Source organism: Archocentrus centrarchus, chromosome 13, assembly GCF_007364275.1.
Source record: "Archocentrus centrarchus isolate MPI-CPG fArcCen1 chromosome 13, fArcCen1, whole genome shotgun sequence".
NCBI classification, from domain to species: Eukaryota; Metazoa; Chordata; class Actinopteri; order Cichliformes; family Cichlidae; genus Archocentrus; species Archocentrus centrarchus.
Window position 1 is genome coordinate 28,182,140 of NC_044358.1, and position 11,922 is coordinate 28,194,061.

The 11,922-nt window shown below is 40.6% G+C and overlaps 2 protein-coding genes across 2 annotated transcripts; one reads left to right on the forward strand and one right to left on the reverse strand.

The window, feature by feature from the left end:
- Positions 1–530: 530 nt before the first annotated feature.
- Positions 531–4,178, reverse strand: crybb1l3 (crystallin, beta B1, like 3). The gene is made up of 6 exons (XM_030744500.1): positions 4,068–4,178; positions 3,122–3,195; positions 2,890–3,008; positions 2,668–2,800; positions 1,967–2,109; positions 531–1,512 (listed from the first exon to the last, which is right to left on the reverse strand). The coding sequence occupies exons 2-6, from the start codon at positions 3,185–3,187 to the stop codon at positions 1,344–1,346; spliced, it is 630 nt and encodes a 209-aa protein (XP_030600360.1). The 5' UTR covers positions 3,188–3,195; positions 4,068–4,178; the 3' UTR covers positions 531–1,343.
- Positions 4,179–7,392: 3,214 nt separating this feature from the next.
- On the forward strand, positions 7,393–10,326 carry cryba1a (crystallin, beta A1a). The gene is made up of 6 exons (XM_030744696.1): positions 7,393–7,510; positions 8,002–8,068; positions 8,236–8,354; positions 8,668–8,809; positions 9,088–9,230; positions 9,841–10,326. The coding sequence occupies exons 2-6, from the start codon at positions 8,030–8,032 to the stop codon at positions 9,986–9,988; spliced, it is 591 nt and encodes a 196-aa protein (XP_030600556.1). The 5' UTR covers positions 7,393–7,510; positions 8,002–8,029; the 3' UTR covers positions 9,989–10,326.
- Positions 10,327–11,922: the final 1,596 nt, after the last annotated feature.

Consider the following 11,922-nt stretch of genomic DNA (forward strand, 5'->3'; position numbering starts at 1 on the left):
TGCGTTTACTGCACCGCTGCGTGAAAAGAGACAGTTGCTAAAGTGCATTGCGAAGCTTTTATGTGCCTGCTACATAACGCTGCCTCTCTTTTGGAAATATAGGTCACAGTGTACGTTTTTGCCTCCCAAAATATGAGCTATGTTGAGGTTTGGTTCTGCAGTTCTACACAGCTTAGGAGTTTCATCGTTTCATCGTGCGTCCTGTTTCAGCAGCAGATATTGTTACCGTTTCCCCCCCTCTTTTTGTTTTTGGACTGCTGATGATGTTAAGTACAGTAGTTAATCTCATTAGTTACCAAATACCAATCTGTTTGTAGCCGGTGTGCCATCAGGTAGTGTAAAGTGAATTTGGGGAAAATAGTGAGAGTGAACCAAAAAGACCAAGCTGGAACATGCTGGAAAATCAAGAGTTAGCTGAATGGCATAGAAAGGCACTGCAGAGTGGGGTTTCATAATTAGCCTTCATCATTTGAAGAAAATACCTCCAAAGAGAGAAAAGAAAGTAGGCCAATGAGACTGTCTTTCAGGTACAATACTTTTATTTTTCCATTGGAAAGTTGCTTTCCAGATGCCAGCATCCCTGAGAACATTTAAAATGCAAACCTTCTGGACAGCCCCATCAGTGAGGTGAAACAGGCGAGGCAAAAGATTTTCACATCAGCAACATGCAGCCCTACACAGCTCCTCTTTTGTTTTTTCTTCTTTTTAAGTCTATTTAAATCATTGACCAGTATTGCTTTCCAGTCTCTGAGGCTTTGCGATGAGGATATGTTGCCTCCCTCTGCCTGGAGAAATTACTGCAGGGGATGTGTTGGGTTGAGAGCTGTCCATGGTAGTACTTTGTGAGCAGTGATAATGTCTATCCCTATACTAGACTAGACTGTGGATCCCAGTAGAAGGAGAGCTCCGTGATAAACAGGCTTATTGACATCATTTCAGCTTGAAATACATCATCAAGTAAATAAAAATAAAATCAAAGAGTTGCAGGTATGGTTGGAAAAATAGCATTGAAACAAACTAATAAACACAAACCATTAAATCCACTAATCCCCTTTAATCCCCCGTTGAGATAAATCATATAATCTTTCCATGAGGTCTGTAGACAGAGAGCTTTGCTACTGTTTTTAACCTGTGTTACAGTTACTCTAAGAGTCCGTGACAATAAGAACTTTTCATCCCATCCAGAATCATTCACCCTGCCACATATTTCCAAACTCTACCAGGAAACAATATTCAAAAGCCATCAGCTGGTGTGGCCAAGTGGCTGTTGAAGGATCTTCAAGGGATGTTTAGCAGCATGACTTAACTCTTGCTGTTCCCTCCTTTTAGTCAACAGGACTCCTCTATGCGGTCATCTCAAAGCAGCCCCTGCGGTGCGTCTGCATGTCTCTCACCCGGCGGATGGACTGGATCTGGGGGTGGTGGGCTCCCCACTCATTCCAGTGCTTGTAAGCACCCATTTCAAGCATATATTGGTAGCCACGGTAGCCAGGGTACTGGTAACCCACCCAGCTATGTGAAGAAGACAGAAAAATAGGTGAATTATAGAGCTTTACCTTTCAGTTTTCAGATACTAGGTACAGTAGGTGTAAAACTGTTTTAATTATTATATAAATAGAAGTCTCTGCACTTAAGTTTGGTGCTACCTGGATATATGTTGTTATACAATTCAGATAGGTGTTTTCTGCATTACCCCCCCCCCCCCCCCCCCCACAATGTTTCTTATTTTCCATTCTCTGACTGAAGAGTCTGAAGAGGTTCAAGCTATAGAAAATCCTGATTATCTGACAGAAGCATTTTGGATTCTGGGCTTCAGGGTCATCAAGCCTAGCAGCTATGGCCCAATCCCCTCCAGTTTGGGTGACCAGCACCCTTTGATCACCTACTGCAAATGGAGGGCTCAAGCCAAGTGGGGCTTTGGCACTGGGCCTGAATAGAAGTGGCCAAAAAAGGTGACCAGACTTACGTTCCACCGGTGACCTGAATGCTGGCAACGCGGTCCTGGAAGCCATAAGACCACAGGCTTGGAATATCCTCATCGCACACTTCCATCTTACGACCCTCAAAGTTCGCACATTCATACAGGCAAATCTTGTGGTCCTGTGGGTCCTGTTGAAGAAATAAATCACTTTTCAACTGTTTGCCCTCACATTATGTAAATGTTGATATTTCAGCTTTCCTGTTCTAGATTTCAGTCAAAAATAAATAAACATAACCAAAGGATTATTAGGATTACTGAGGATAGGTGAAGTATGGTTATGTAATATTGGTTATGCTTTTGAATATAAATGTTTTAGAGGATAAAATCAAATCTTTGACAAACAATGTTGAATACTTTTAATTGCTTGTTTTTTTTTTTCTAAGTCAAATTGAAACACAGCTGCACAAAAATGTCATCTAATGAACGCTTTAATCCAAAAATGGAAGGAGCCTATAAATACACATGTAACAACAACCCTGAAGAAACTTACTTTTAAGCCAACAGAAGATGGATGAAAAATAGACGGATGGGAGCTGGAATTGGAGGCTGACAGCAGAAACAAAAGCCCCCCCCCCCCCCCCCCCCCCCCCCCACACACACACACACACACACACACACACACACACACACACACACACACACACACACCACCACCACCACCAAAAAACAAAACAAAAAAAACTTACCATTCGGAGAGGTCTGACGGACATGATGCGGTCGCACCTGTAGCTGTTGGACCAAGTGTCCCACCGGGGATACTCGCCCTTCTCTAGTATGAACATCTCACCGGTCATGTTCTGCTGTTCATATCCCACCCAGCTGGAGAGGCAGACATATAGATAAGGAAAGGGGAAAACATATATTGTGTTGTTACTCGCAATACGTTTAACATTGGGTTGTTGACTTACGGTCCAATCTCTACCCGGATGGAGCCGATTCTGTCCATACCCTTCTCGCACAGGTTACGGTTCTCTCCAAACAGGTCCATCCTACGGCCTTGGAAGTTCTCATATTCATAGAGGTATATCTGAAAGTGAAACACGCTGAAAGCATTCGTTTCTCAATACTTTAGATATAAAATTACTTGTTTTCATAGTTTCTTTTTAGGATCGCTCATCTTAAAGAAAACTGTGGAAGTACCTTGTGATTGCGCAGCCCAATGGCAGAGTGGCTGCCTATGCTGCCTTGAGCACCTGAGTGAGACATGATCAGCTCTAGAGAGAAGATGCATGAAGTCAGTCAGCTGTTTTCAGAGATCACGACAAGGATAATTACTTCTACTTGACTGCTAGAATATGGCATACACTCCAACACAGCAATTACATTAAAATAGTGGCTGTCTGAACTCAAGGATAACTCTTTTTTTTTTTTTTTTTTTTTCAGAAAGATTCACTGGATTGATTCTTCATTCATTCAGAAGCAAGTTTCTATTAGACTTGTCCAAAGGCTGTTTTTACATGTATCATATTTTCTTTTGCAATTTATAAAAAAAAAGAAGTCAGTTCTTCTGGTCATGCGCAGCATCACGACCCACAGTGATATCACAGTTCAGGTAGAGTCAAGTTGCTCATTAAGAATAAAAATTCTTCCTCAAATTTGTTCTCAAAATGATTTTGCTTATTATAAAATAACAAACATAAAGCACAGAGAGTTTGTTATGCAAGCATAACATAAATCTATCTTTCCTGTAAGAGTGCAGCATGACCCACTACTTTCTTTTTTGACTTGTTTAAATCATACCAACACACAGGTTTTGCCTTTAAAGTTGTATTTACCGTGCAAATTTTCCAGGACAGTCAGTAACCATCCAAAAAAATCTGTCAATAGTGCCTTGTGAAGCCTTTTAAGGACAAGAGAACTGGACACAGTTCCTTATCGTTCTCATTAATTTTACTTCAAGGTGACAAGTAAGTAAGCTGCCTTTTGTGTCACTATCCCTCCTATTCAGGTCAAAGTTAAGGTTTAAGAGAAGCAGCAGTCCATAGTTGGTTCTTTCAGTCCAAAGTGAGTAGACAGGAAAAAAAATGCAATATTCCCAAATAATGAGTCTGGCAGTTCTTTAAAAGTTAGAAAGAGGAAAACTTACAGTTACAATTGAAGGAATGCCTGAAACGGACCGACCTTTAGAGAAAGTGATGGACGGCGACCTTATGAGTGGGGATATATATATACATTCACATCCAAACCAAGTCTACAGAGGCAGGATTCTGACTTCTTATTGGCTGTGAGCTGGATCATGGTGTGGGGTCAAAGGGCATGCTGCTAATCCACGGACAAGTCATGATGACTCAGCTGCTTCTTTTGTTGCCCAGCACCATTGTGGGGGACTGGGGACAGTCACTGCCATCAGCAGAAAGTTTGCTTGCTTTTACACACACACACACACACACACACACACACACACACACACACACACACAAAACAAATACACATTTTTATGTGTGTGTGAATCTGCTGTCCCACACTTTCTTTCTAAAATCATTTTCAGTTTTTACTTCTTTGACCAGTTTCACTGTGATTTCTTTTTTCTTTCACCTCCTTTTTTCTCTTTTTTCTTGATCCTTGGTTTAGGCAGTCTAAGCTTTTGAGCCCCATGTCTCCAATATGCTGAGTGCAGGAGTTTCGTTTAGGCAGGCAAACGGACACTCTTTTGCGCATTTGGGTGCTGGACAGGTCATATCCATGCATACAGACATGTATCCAAGTTTGTATACACATCAATATCACATGCATACATTATTTTTACATGCGAAGCAGCAGGCAGACTGACAGATTCTTGGTGTGACTTGTGAAATCGCCAACAAGCCAGAAACATTTTAAATGGATTTTTGGTTGCTATAATAAAATCCACTGTCATCTTCTTTTTAGAGTCATGGTAAAAGCAAGTACACCTTCTTTCAGTTCTAAGGATTTATGTATCGGGACATGATTAAAAAATTATCGGGTCCTTAGCAGGTTCTAAAATTATGTAATTTCACCCTCTGATGAACAACAATATATGATATATTACACCATTTCATTATTTAACTAACAAAAATTAAGTCAAAATGCAGATACGGTGTGTGAAAAACTAAGTACAAAAAACTAAGTACAACCTTATAGCTTTCATAGGAAATGAGAGGGTAAGTAGCTAATCAAATGCACTTGATTCACTGGTTATCAGCAAGTGTGACCTCTTCTATAAAAGTAGAAGTCTTGGGAGTTTGCAGGTGTGTGTAAAGATATCAACAATGATCTTAAATAAGAAATTGTTGCTGGCCGTCACTGTGAAATTAAGGTCATTTCCAAAGAATTAGAAATGCATCATTCTGCAGTGAGAATGATTATTAAAAAAAACCCAAAAAAAACATTCAAGACAGCTGCCAGTCTTCCCAGGACTGGACATGGTCAGACCATGCAATGCTCACAGAAACTGCAAAAAGCAGAAACCCAAGAGCTACATCTTAGATTCTACAGGCCTCAGTTAGCATCTTAAATGTTAAAGTTCACGACAGTATAATTAGAAAAGACCAAAGGAGTATGGTTTGTTTGGAGGGTTTGCCAGGGGAAAGCCTCTTTTCTCTAAAAAAAACATGGCAGTATGACTTTGGTTTGCAAAACTGCATCTGAACAAACAAAGTGGGGATGTTTGGCCATGATGTAAAGTATTCTAGAGTCAAATGGGAGGCCATCTGTCTGACAGTTAAAGCTTGGCCAAAGATTGGTCATGCTATATGATCACAAGCCTTTTCTGTTCTCTCTTTAACTTTGAAAGTCATATTAGATTAACAGTAACAAAAAAAAAAAGTTAGTATTTATATTGATTTCAACACTATACCTCTTAATGTTTATCTGTGTATGAATGAACCATGTTTTAGCTTTGACATTTAAGAAAATAGAGACACAATAGTGTAGCTCTTCAGCCATGAATTTTATAGAAGTATATCAGCTTCACTTAAAAAAATTTAATTTACAGTGTCCATGTATACTTAAGTGGTTAATTACGTGACTGCTAAATCACAAGTTGTTTAAAAACAATAACAACAAAAAGCTCCAACAGGTTTTACTTTTTCCTCACTGATCCACAATATGCAGTATATGCAGCTTTGATATCTGTGCAAAAAGAGTGCAGCGTTACAGCAACCAGTAGAGATGCTGATGCAATATAAGATGCAATTTAAAGACATCTTTGCAGCAATTAAGTCACAAATTACTATTTATTTTTCTTGCCTTAAAGACAAAATATTATTAGGATGTATAATAATAGCAGTTGAAATTGTCATTGCTACACAAAGTTCAGACCCAGAAATCAGACTGCGACTACGATTAAAAGATTTAACAGTTTTATTGACAGAGGTGAGTAGTGTATCAAAAGGTCCGGTCTCTAGCTGGAGATGAGGGTGGCCTCTGCAGAGGAGGAGAGAGGTGGTTAGACAGAGCCTGGGAGTGACTGTGAGGAGCAGAGGTAAGTTTCAGATTGTATAGGTCTTACTGTGTGATCCAGGTGGGAGAAACTCAGAGGATTTTGGCAGGGAGCGGGCAGGCAGGTGAGTTGGGGTTAGAGCCAGAAGTCCTTTGAGCAGAGTGAGGAGCCAGAGCTTGGAGTCAGCAGGTGAGGCAGAGGCTGGTCTTCTGAGACACGGGTTGGAAACTCTTGACAAAGAACTGAATTAACAACAGGAAACAGAGTTAGAAGCACAAACGCACTGGAGCAAACATTAAAGTGACAGAGCCTGGTTGTCACCATAACTGGCAAAGAAGAGCCTATGCAGGGGGAAGATGTGTGTGCACTAAAAGGTCAGTTGTTATGGTGTAAATGACTTTGTGTGTGTTTGCGTGTGTGTGTGCCATTTGTATGCTCTGGATGTATGTATGAGTGCATGAACAAGTCATTGCGTGCCTGTCTCTGTCCATGACAGTCTGCCTGCATGACTGAGCATGTACGCACATAGACGTGAATGGTGAGGTGAAAGGATCGGAGATGTGGGGTCAGTAGAAGTGGGCATGATGTACAAATCTGAGACAGAGCACACGCAATCGTGGAAAGACCTCAGTGAGTAAACAAGAAATATATTATCTTGTTTACAAGACATCTTTTTTAGTCCACCCAGAATTAAAATACCACTTAAAGCTGAAAAGTTAAAACATGTCCATCTTTTTCCATTTTTTGCTCTCTACTTGAAATCTACTTGTAGTACTTTTCCTATTGCAGCGCAGTCTCTGCCAGGGGTGTTCACATCTGTGATGATCTGTTCCCTAGACTAGGCTGTGCCAGGACTTGGTCCGGCCCACCAGTCATGGGCCATTTGGAACTTGTGCTTATCTGCACTGGGCACCGTGCCCTCCGTCCAGTCCTACTGCAGCTAAAGCCCAGCAGCTCAGCACCGAACAATACATGGAGCAGCAATGTGCTGACTCCTGCCCCGACCCACAGGCCCAGCTGCTTTTCAGCACCAACATGTATAAATAGGTCCGTTTACTCTGGGGTCAGGACATCGTTTTGTGGACCCCCCTGTGAACACTGAACAGCTATTCTTTGGGGCCAGTCAGGTAAGCCCTCTATCTCAGTCCATTCAGCCTACAGCCTTGTACAGACTATTGTCACTTTACATTTTTGCATCTTTTCTCTTTGTGGATTTTGCTGAGTCACACGAATGTATAGACAGAGGGCAGATATGCATAGGCGTACTGACCACACACAGAGAGGACATGTATGCACTGTGACTCCATCAAGTTTGGAGCATTTCCTATAGCTGGCTATATGAATGGTTTCAAACCCAAATATATATGACAAAGGGAGTATTGTTTATAGGTCAAGAGTCGTTCTAATAAATGGACTTGTCTACTTTTGCTATAAAATTAGCCCCAGTTAAAAAAAACACACACACATGAAACATGATGGTGACAGTCTGTGAGATCACACTACATTTTGCATAAAAACTGCAGAAACACTCATTCTTGTTTTAAGTGCTACTAATGATAAACTGTGGCATGATTGCGCACTCACATAAATGTGACACTCGCTGTTCTCTACTCTGAAGGTAAATCAGCTCTGAGATACAAAGTAGCATGGCTCTGAATAACCCTAACCCTCTGGGACCATGGAAGGTGAGTTTGATGCCTTGTCATGGATGGATAACAAAAGCAGATAATGCTTTTAAATATCAAGCCTGGCCTGGCCTGATAAATGTATCAGATACATGATACTGTGCGCACATCAGTGTGTGTGTGTGCACCATGTGCATACTACATGTATGCATTTGTGTCCGCTCCAGATCACAGTTTATGATCAGGAGAACTTCCAGGGGAAGCGTCTGGAGTTTACCTCAGCCTGCCAGAACATCATGGAGTGCGGCGTTGACAACATTCGCTCCTTGAAGGTGGAGTGTGGCGCGTAAGTCAGCCACAGAGTAAAGAAATTCCTGACAGCAGGGATCTGACCTGAAGTTCATTTATCATGCGTTTAAAGTAATGCAACAAATTTCATACAGAAAGCTACTGATAGATCTGTTAATAGTTATTTTCAGAACATTGCAACTGAGATTATAAGCCTCCAAATGATTTGCAGCTCATTCTTGGTTCCTTAAAGTTCACTAAAAGCTTTCTTTAAATATAGAAAACATTTGCCTGATGTCTGCTAATTAATTTTGCAAGTGTTCTCGTGATCCAGTGATGCAATTGTGCATCTGTCTGTTCGTTCATTACAGCTGGGCAGGATATGAGCACTCCAGCTTCTGTGGCCAGCAGTTTGTTTTGGAGAGAGGAGAGTATCCTTACTGGGAGTCATGGAGCGGCAGCAACGCCTACCACATTGAGAGGATGATGTGCTTCCGCCCCATCTGCTCTGCTGTAAGTTTCTGTCCCAAATAATCAGCTTCTGCTTTTTCTCTGTCTATCCAAAATGTTCAGAGTAAAAAAAAAAAAAAAAAAGTCTCTTTTGTCTGTAGAGCTCAATAGAGTGACTAATAAAGGTGCTCACTGCAACCTAAAATAGAACGTAATGCAGCTGAACCTTATAAATGATTAGATTTTGGACACAATGACACAATTTTGATGATAATTATGCAACCCTCCCGGAAGCTTGCTACCTTTTGTTTATTTACTTCGGCTGACTCATGCACACACAGAATCACAAGGAGTCCAAGATGGTGCTATTTGAGAAGGAGAACTTCATGGGGCGCCAGTGGGAGATAAACGATGACTACCCCTCCCTGCAGGCTATGGGCTGGGGCAACAACGAGATTGGATCTATGCAAGTTCAGAGCGGCGCGTAAGTCTCAAGATCAGAGCTTGCATGGCACTTTACAGGTTTGGGACATGTTAAAGTGGGCATGAATGAAGAGAACAGATAAAAACTGCCTATTTTACCAACATGGCTGATATAATAAAACACTTGGAATATAGCACATAAAGTACAGATTTGCAGCCTTTGTATTTAACTAGTGATTGCAACTTAAATTACCTCTACATTATTTGAATATTTACAGCTAAAAAATACACTAATCTAGCTAGTATAGTGTGTATGTAGGAATGACTCATAATATATATACTGCTCTAGTTTTTTAAGGTTCATTATCTAGTCCATATATTATTGTAAACCTTGTATTGCTGCTATGATGTTTCACTTTCCTCTCTTGGGATCAATAGTGTTATCAAGGTGTCAGTTTAGCACCCTAACTGTTAGCACCTTCCAGACTTATTCACTCGACTAATATTAGAGAAATAGTTCATTTTATTGTATTTGATGAGCCTGTTTGAATGAAGTGATTAAAACAGCTGACCTACAGCATTTTCCTCATGTAGCTTCACTTATAGTTTTCTAAATGCATTTCATTTCACTTACTATGTAAGCCACAAATTTCCCTCTCCTCCTCCTCCAGCTGGGTGTGCTACCAGTTTCCAGGTTACCGTGGTTACCAGTACATCATGGAGTGTGACCGTCACGGTGGCGAGTACAAACATTACAGAGAGTGGGGCTCCCACGCTCAGTCCTTCCAGGTGCAGTCGCTGCGCCGAATCCAGCAATGAGACCCCACAGCCTCCTCTCCCAGCCTCTCACTCTTTACCTCCTCCTTTTCCTTCTCTTCCACCCTTCACCCAGTCATTCCAGCACCTTCTGGTGCTTTACCATTGAGATGTTTACAGCACTTTTCTTGTCTGTTGCCAAATGAAAATGAAGAGAAATGATAGGAAGAATTAAGGAGAGTATAAACAGGTCACTGAAGAGAAGCTCCTGACTGATGTCCCGCTGAGGAAAGAAAAGGAGGAAGCTTAAAAAAGGCCTGTGGGCAGCAGCAGGGTGGTGATGTCACTCAGAGTCATTGCTCCTCATATTTGTGGGTAACTGTGGTGCTACCAGTGTTCAATAAAGAAGGAACAGGCAACTTAAAATAAACAGAAACACAAGAGTTTGCTGCTAACCTCCAAATGTGCTCAGCTGTGATTTATTTTCATGCTTCACTTTCAGTTCATTTTACTTTAGGCCTCTGTCTTTTTTTTTTTTTGTGACCATTTACAGTGAAGTGATGCTAGAAGAACATAAAAATAATGGTAGTCACATTTTGCTTTATGCCTTAATAGAAGCTAAATGGACCAGTACTTTATATAGCATCTTTCTACTAAATTTGAGCACTCAAAGTGCCTTCTATTACAAGTCTCATTCACCCAATCGCACACAGATTCACACAGTGCATTTATCTATGCTTAAGCACTTTATCCAACGTTTACACATGCATTTGTAGTTGAATGGAAGCATCAGAGGCAACTCATTGTTCAGTATCTTGCCCAAGGAGACTAGGGGAACTGGGGCTCAAGCCATCTACCTTCCAATTGATAAATGACCCACTCGCCCACCTGAGCCATAGCTGCCCACAGCTCTATGCTTCTTCAAATGTAAGCATCTTATAAATTCTTGTGTAGTGTGCTTTCATTTTAGAAGTGTTAAAAATGTAAATAAGTATCACTGAGATATAGCCAGCACTGTGGCTGGTTAATTATAGTAAAGCATGGGCAACAGATTTTTTTGTGAGAACATCATCTTCTTAAATCATAAAGTGCAGAAACAATACTAATCACTTAAACAACTGCAGCTTTAAAAATTCAAACCTGTTTGATGCATTGTTGTTGCTCCACCTGTTCACACCCTGAGAGCCACTGCAAACAAGGCACTAATGCTAAACCTCTGTAAACAAAGAGCAGTTAGTCAGTGTGAGAATATAATACATGCTAATTATTCAGCTATCTTTAAACTGGAGCAAAAAAAAATGCTGTTATGGCTTTTTTGAAGCTCTTCTTTTGTATATTGGGAAGAATTTTTGTTTATTTATGGAGTCCTCTTGATAGCTGATAACAACAATATATCAAGTGCCCAAGTAAATGTGCTACATAAAGTTTTGGCCCTCTTGCAGTTTAGTTGAACTTGTGTTCATTTTACCACAGCAATGTGATCTAGTTTAGTGTGCAGCTGCAGCTAGTTATAGTTTAGCAGGAGTTGTCCTAAGTTAAACAGCTAAACCACCTCAAGGGTTTCAAAAACTCCTACAGTTTCCCACCAGTTCAGGTAAGCAGTTAAAACAAAGCACTTTGGGAGCATTTTGAAGTGTGTGTACTCAGTAGTCAGAAGATGTATAAAAGGACATACAAGAGAAAAATAAACTTACTGAAAAATGTCAAGGCTGCATGCAGATTCTATTCAGGGGATTATGAGGGTAGTTCAAAAACTTCAGCTTTTGTTTTTTTTTAAGTGAGTCATAGTAGGGTCTGAGGTTTACTTTGGATTACATTGTTGCAGAATTTGCAAATATTTGGTAGGATCCATTCATCCCTCTATTCACTTAACTTATCCTATTAGTGGCTGCCACATAACCCCACAGCAGAATATTCCTACACTCATGCTTAACAACTGGCAAAGTAAAAAGCTGGATAATTTTGTTCTTCAAACATTAAACCTGTTAACACTCATT

Coding starts and splice junctions, on each gene's coding strand:
- crybb1l3 (XM_030744500.1), bottom strand. CDS start 3,187: ATGTCTCACTCAGGTGCTCAAGGCAGCATAGGCAGCCACTCTGCCATT. Junction 3,009..3,121: donor TTGGGCTGCGCAATCACAAG/GTACTTCCACAG, acceptor TTTCACTTTCAG/ATATACCTCTATGAATATGA. Junction 2,110..2,667: donor CCGTCAGACCTCTCCGAATG/GTAAGTTTTTTT, acceptor TTTCTTCAACAG/GACCCACAGGACCACAAGAT.
- cryba1a (XM_030744696.1), top strand. CDS start 8,030: ATGGCTCTGAATAACCCTAACCCTCTGGGACCATGGAAG. Junction 8,069..8,235: donor ACCCTCTGGGACCATGGAAG/GTGAGTTTGATG, acceptor TGTCCGCTCCAG/ATCACAGTTTATGATCAGGA. Junction 8,810..9,087: donor TCCGCCCCATCTGCTCTGCT/GTAAGTTTCTGT, acceptor ATGCACACACAG/AATCACAAGGAGTCCAAGAT.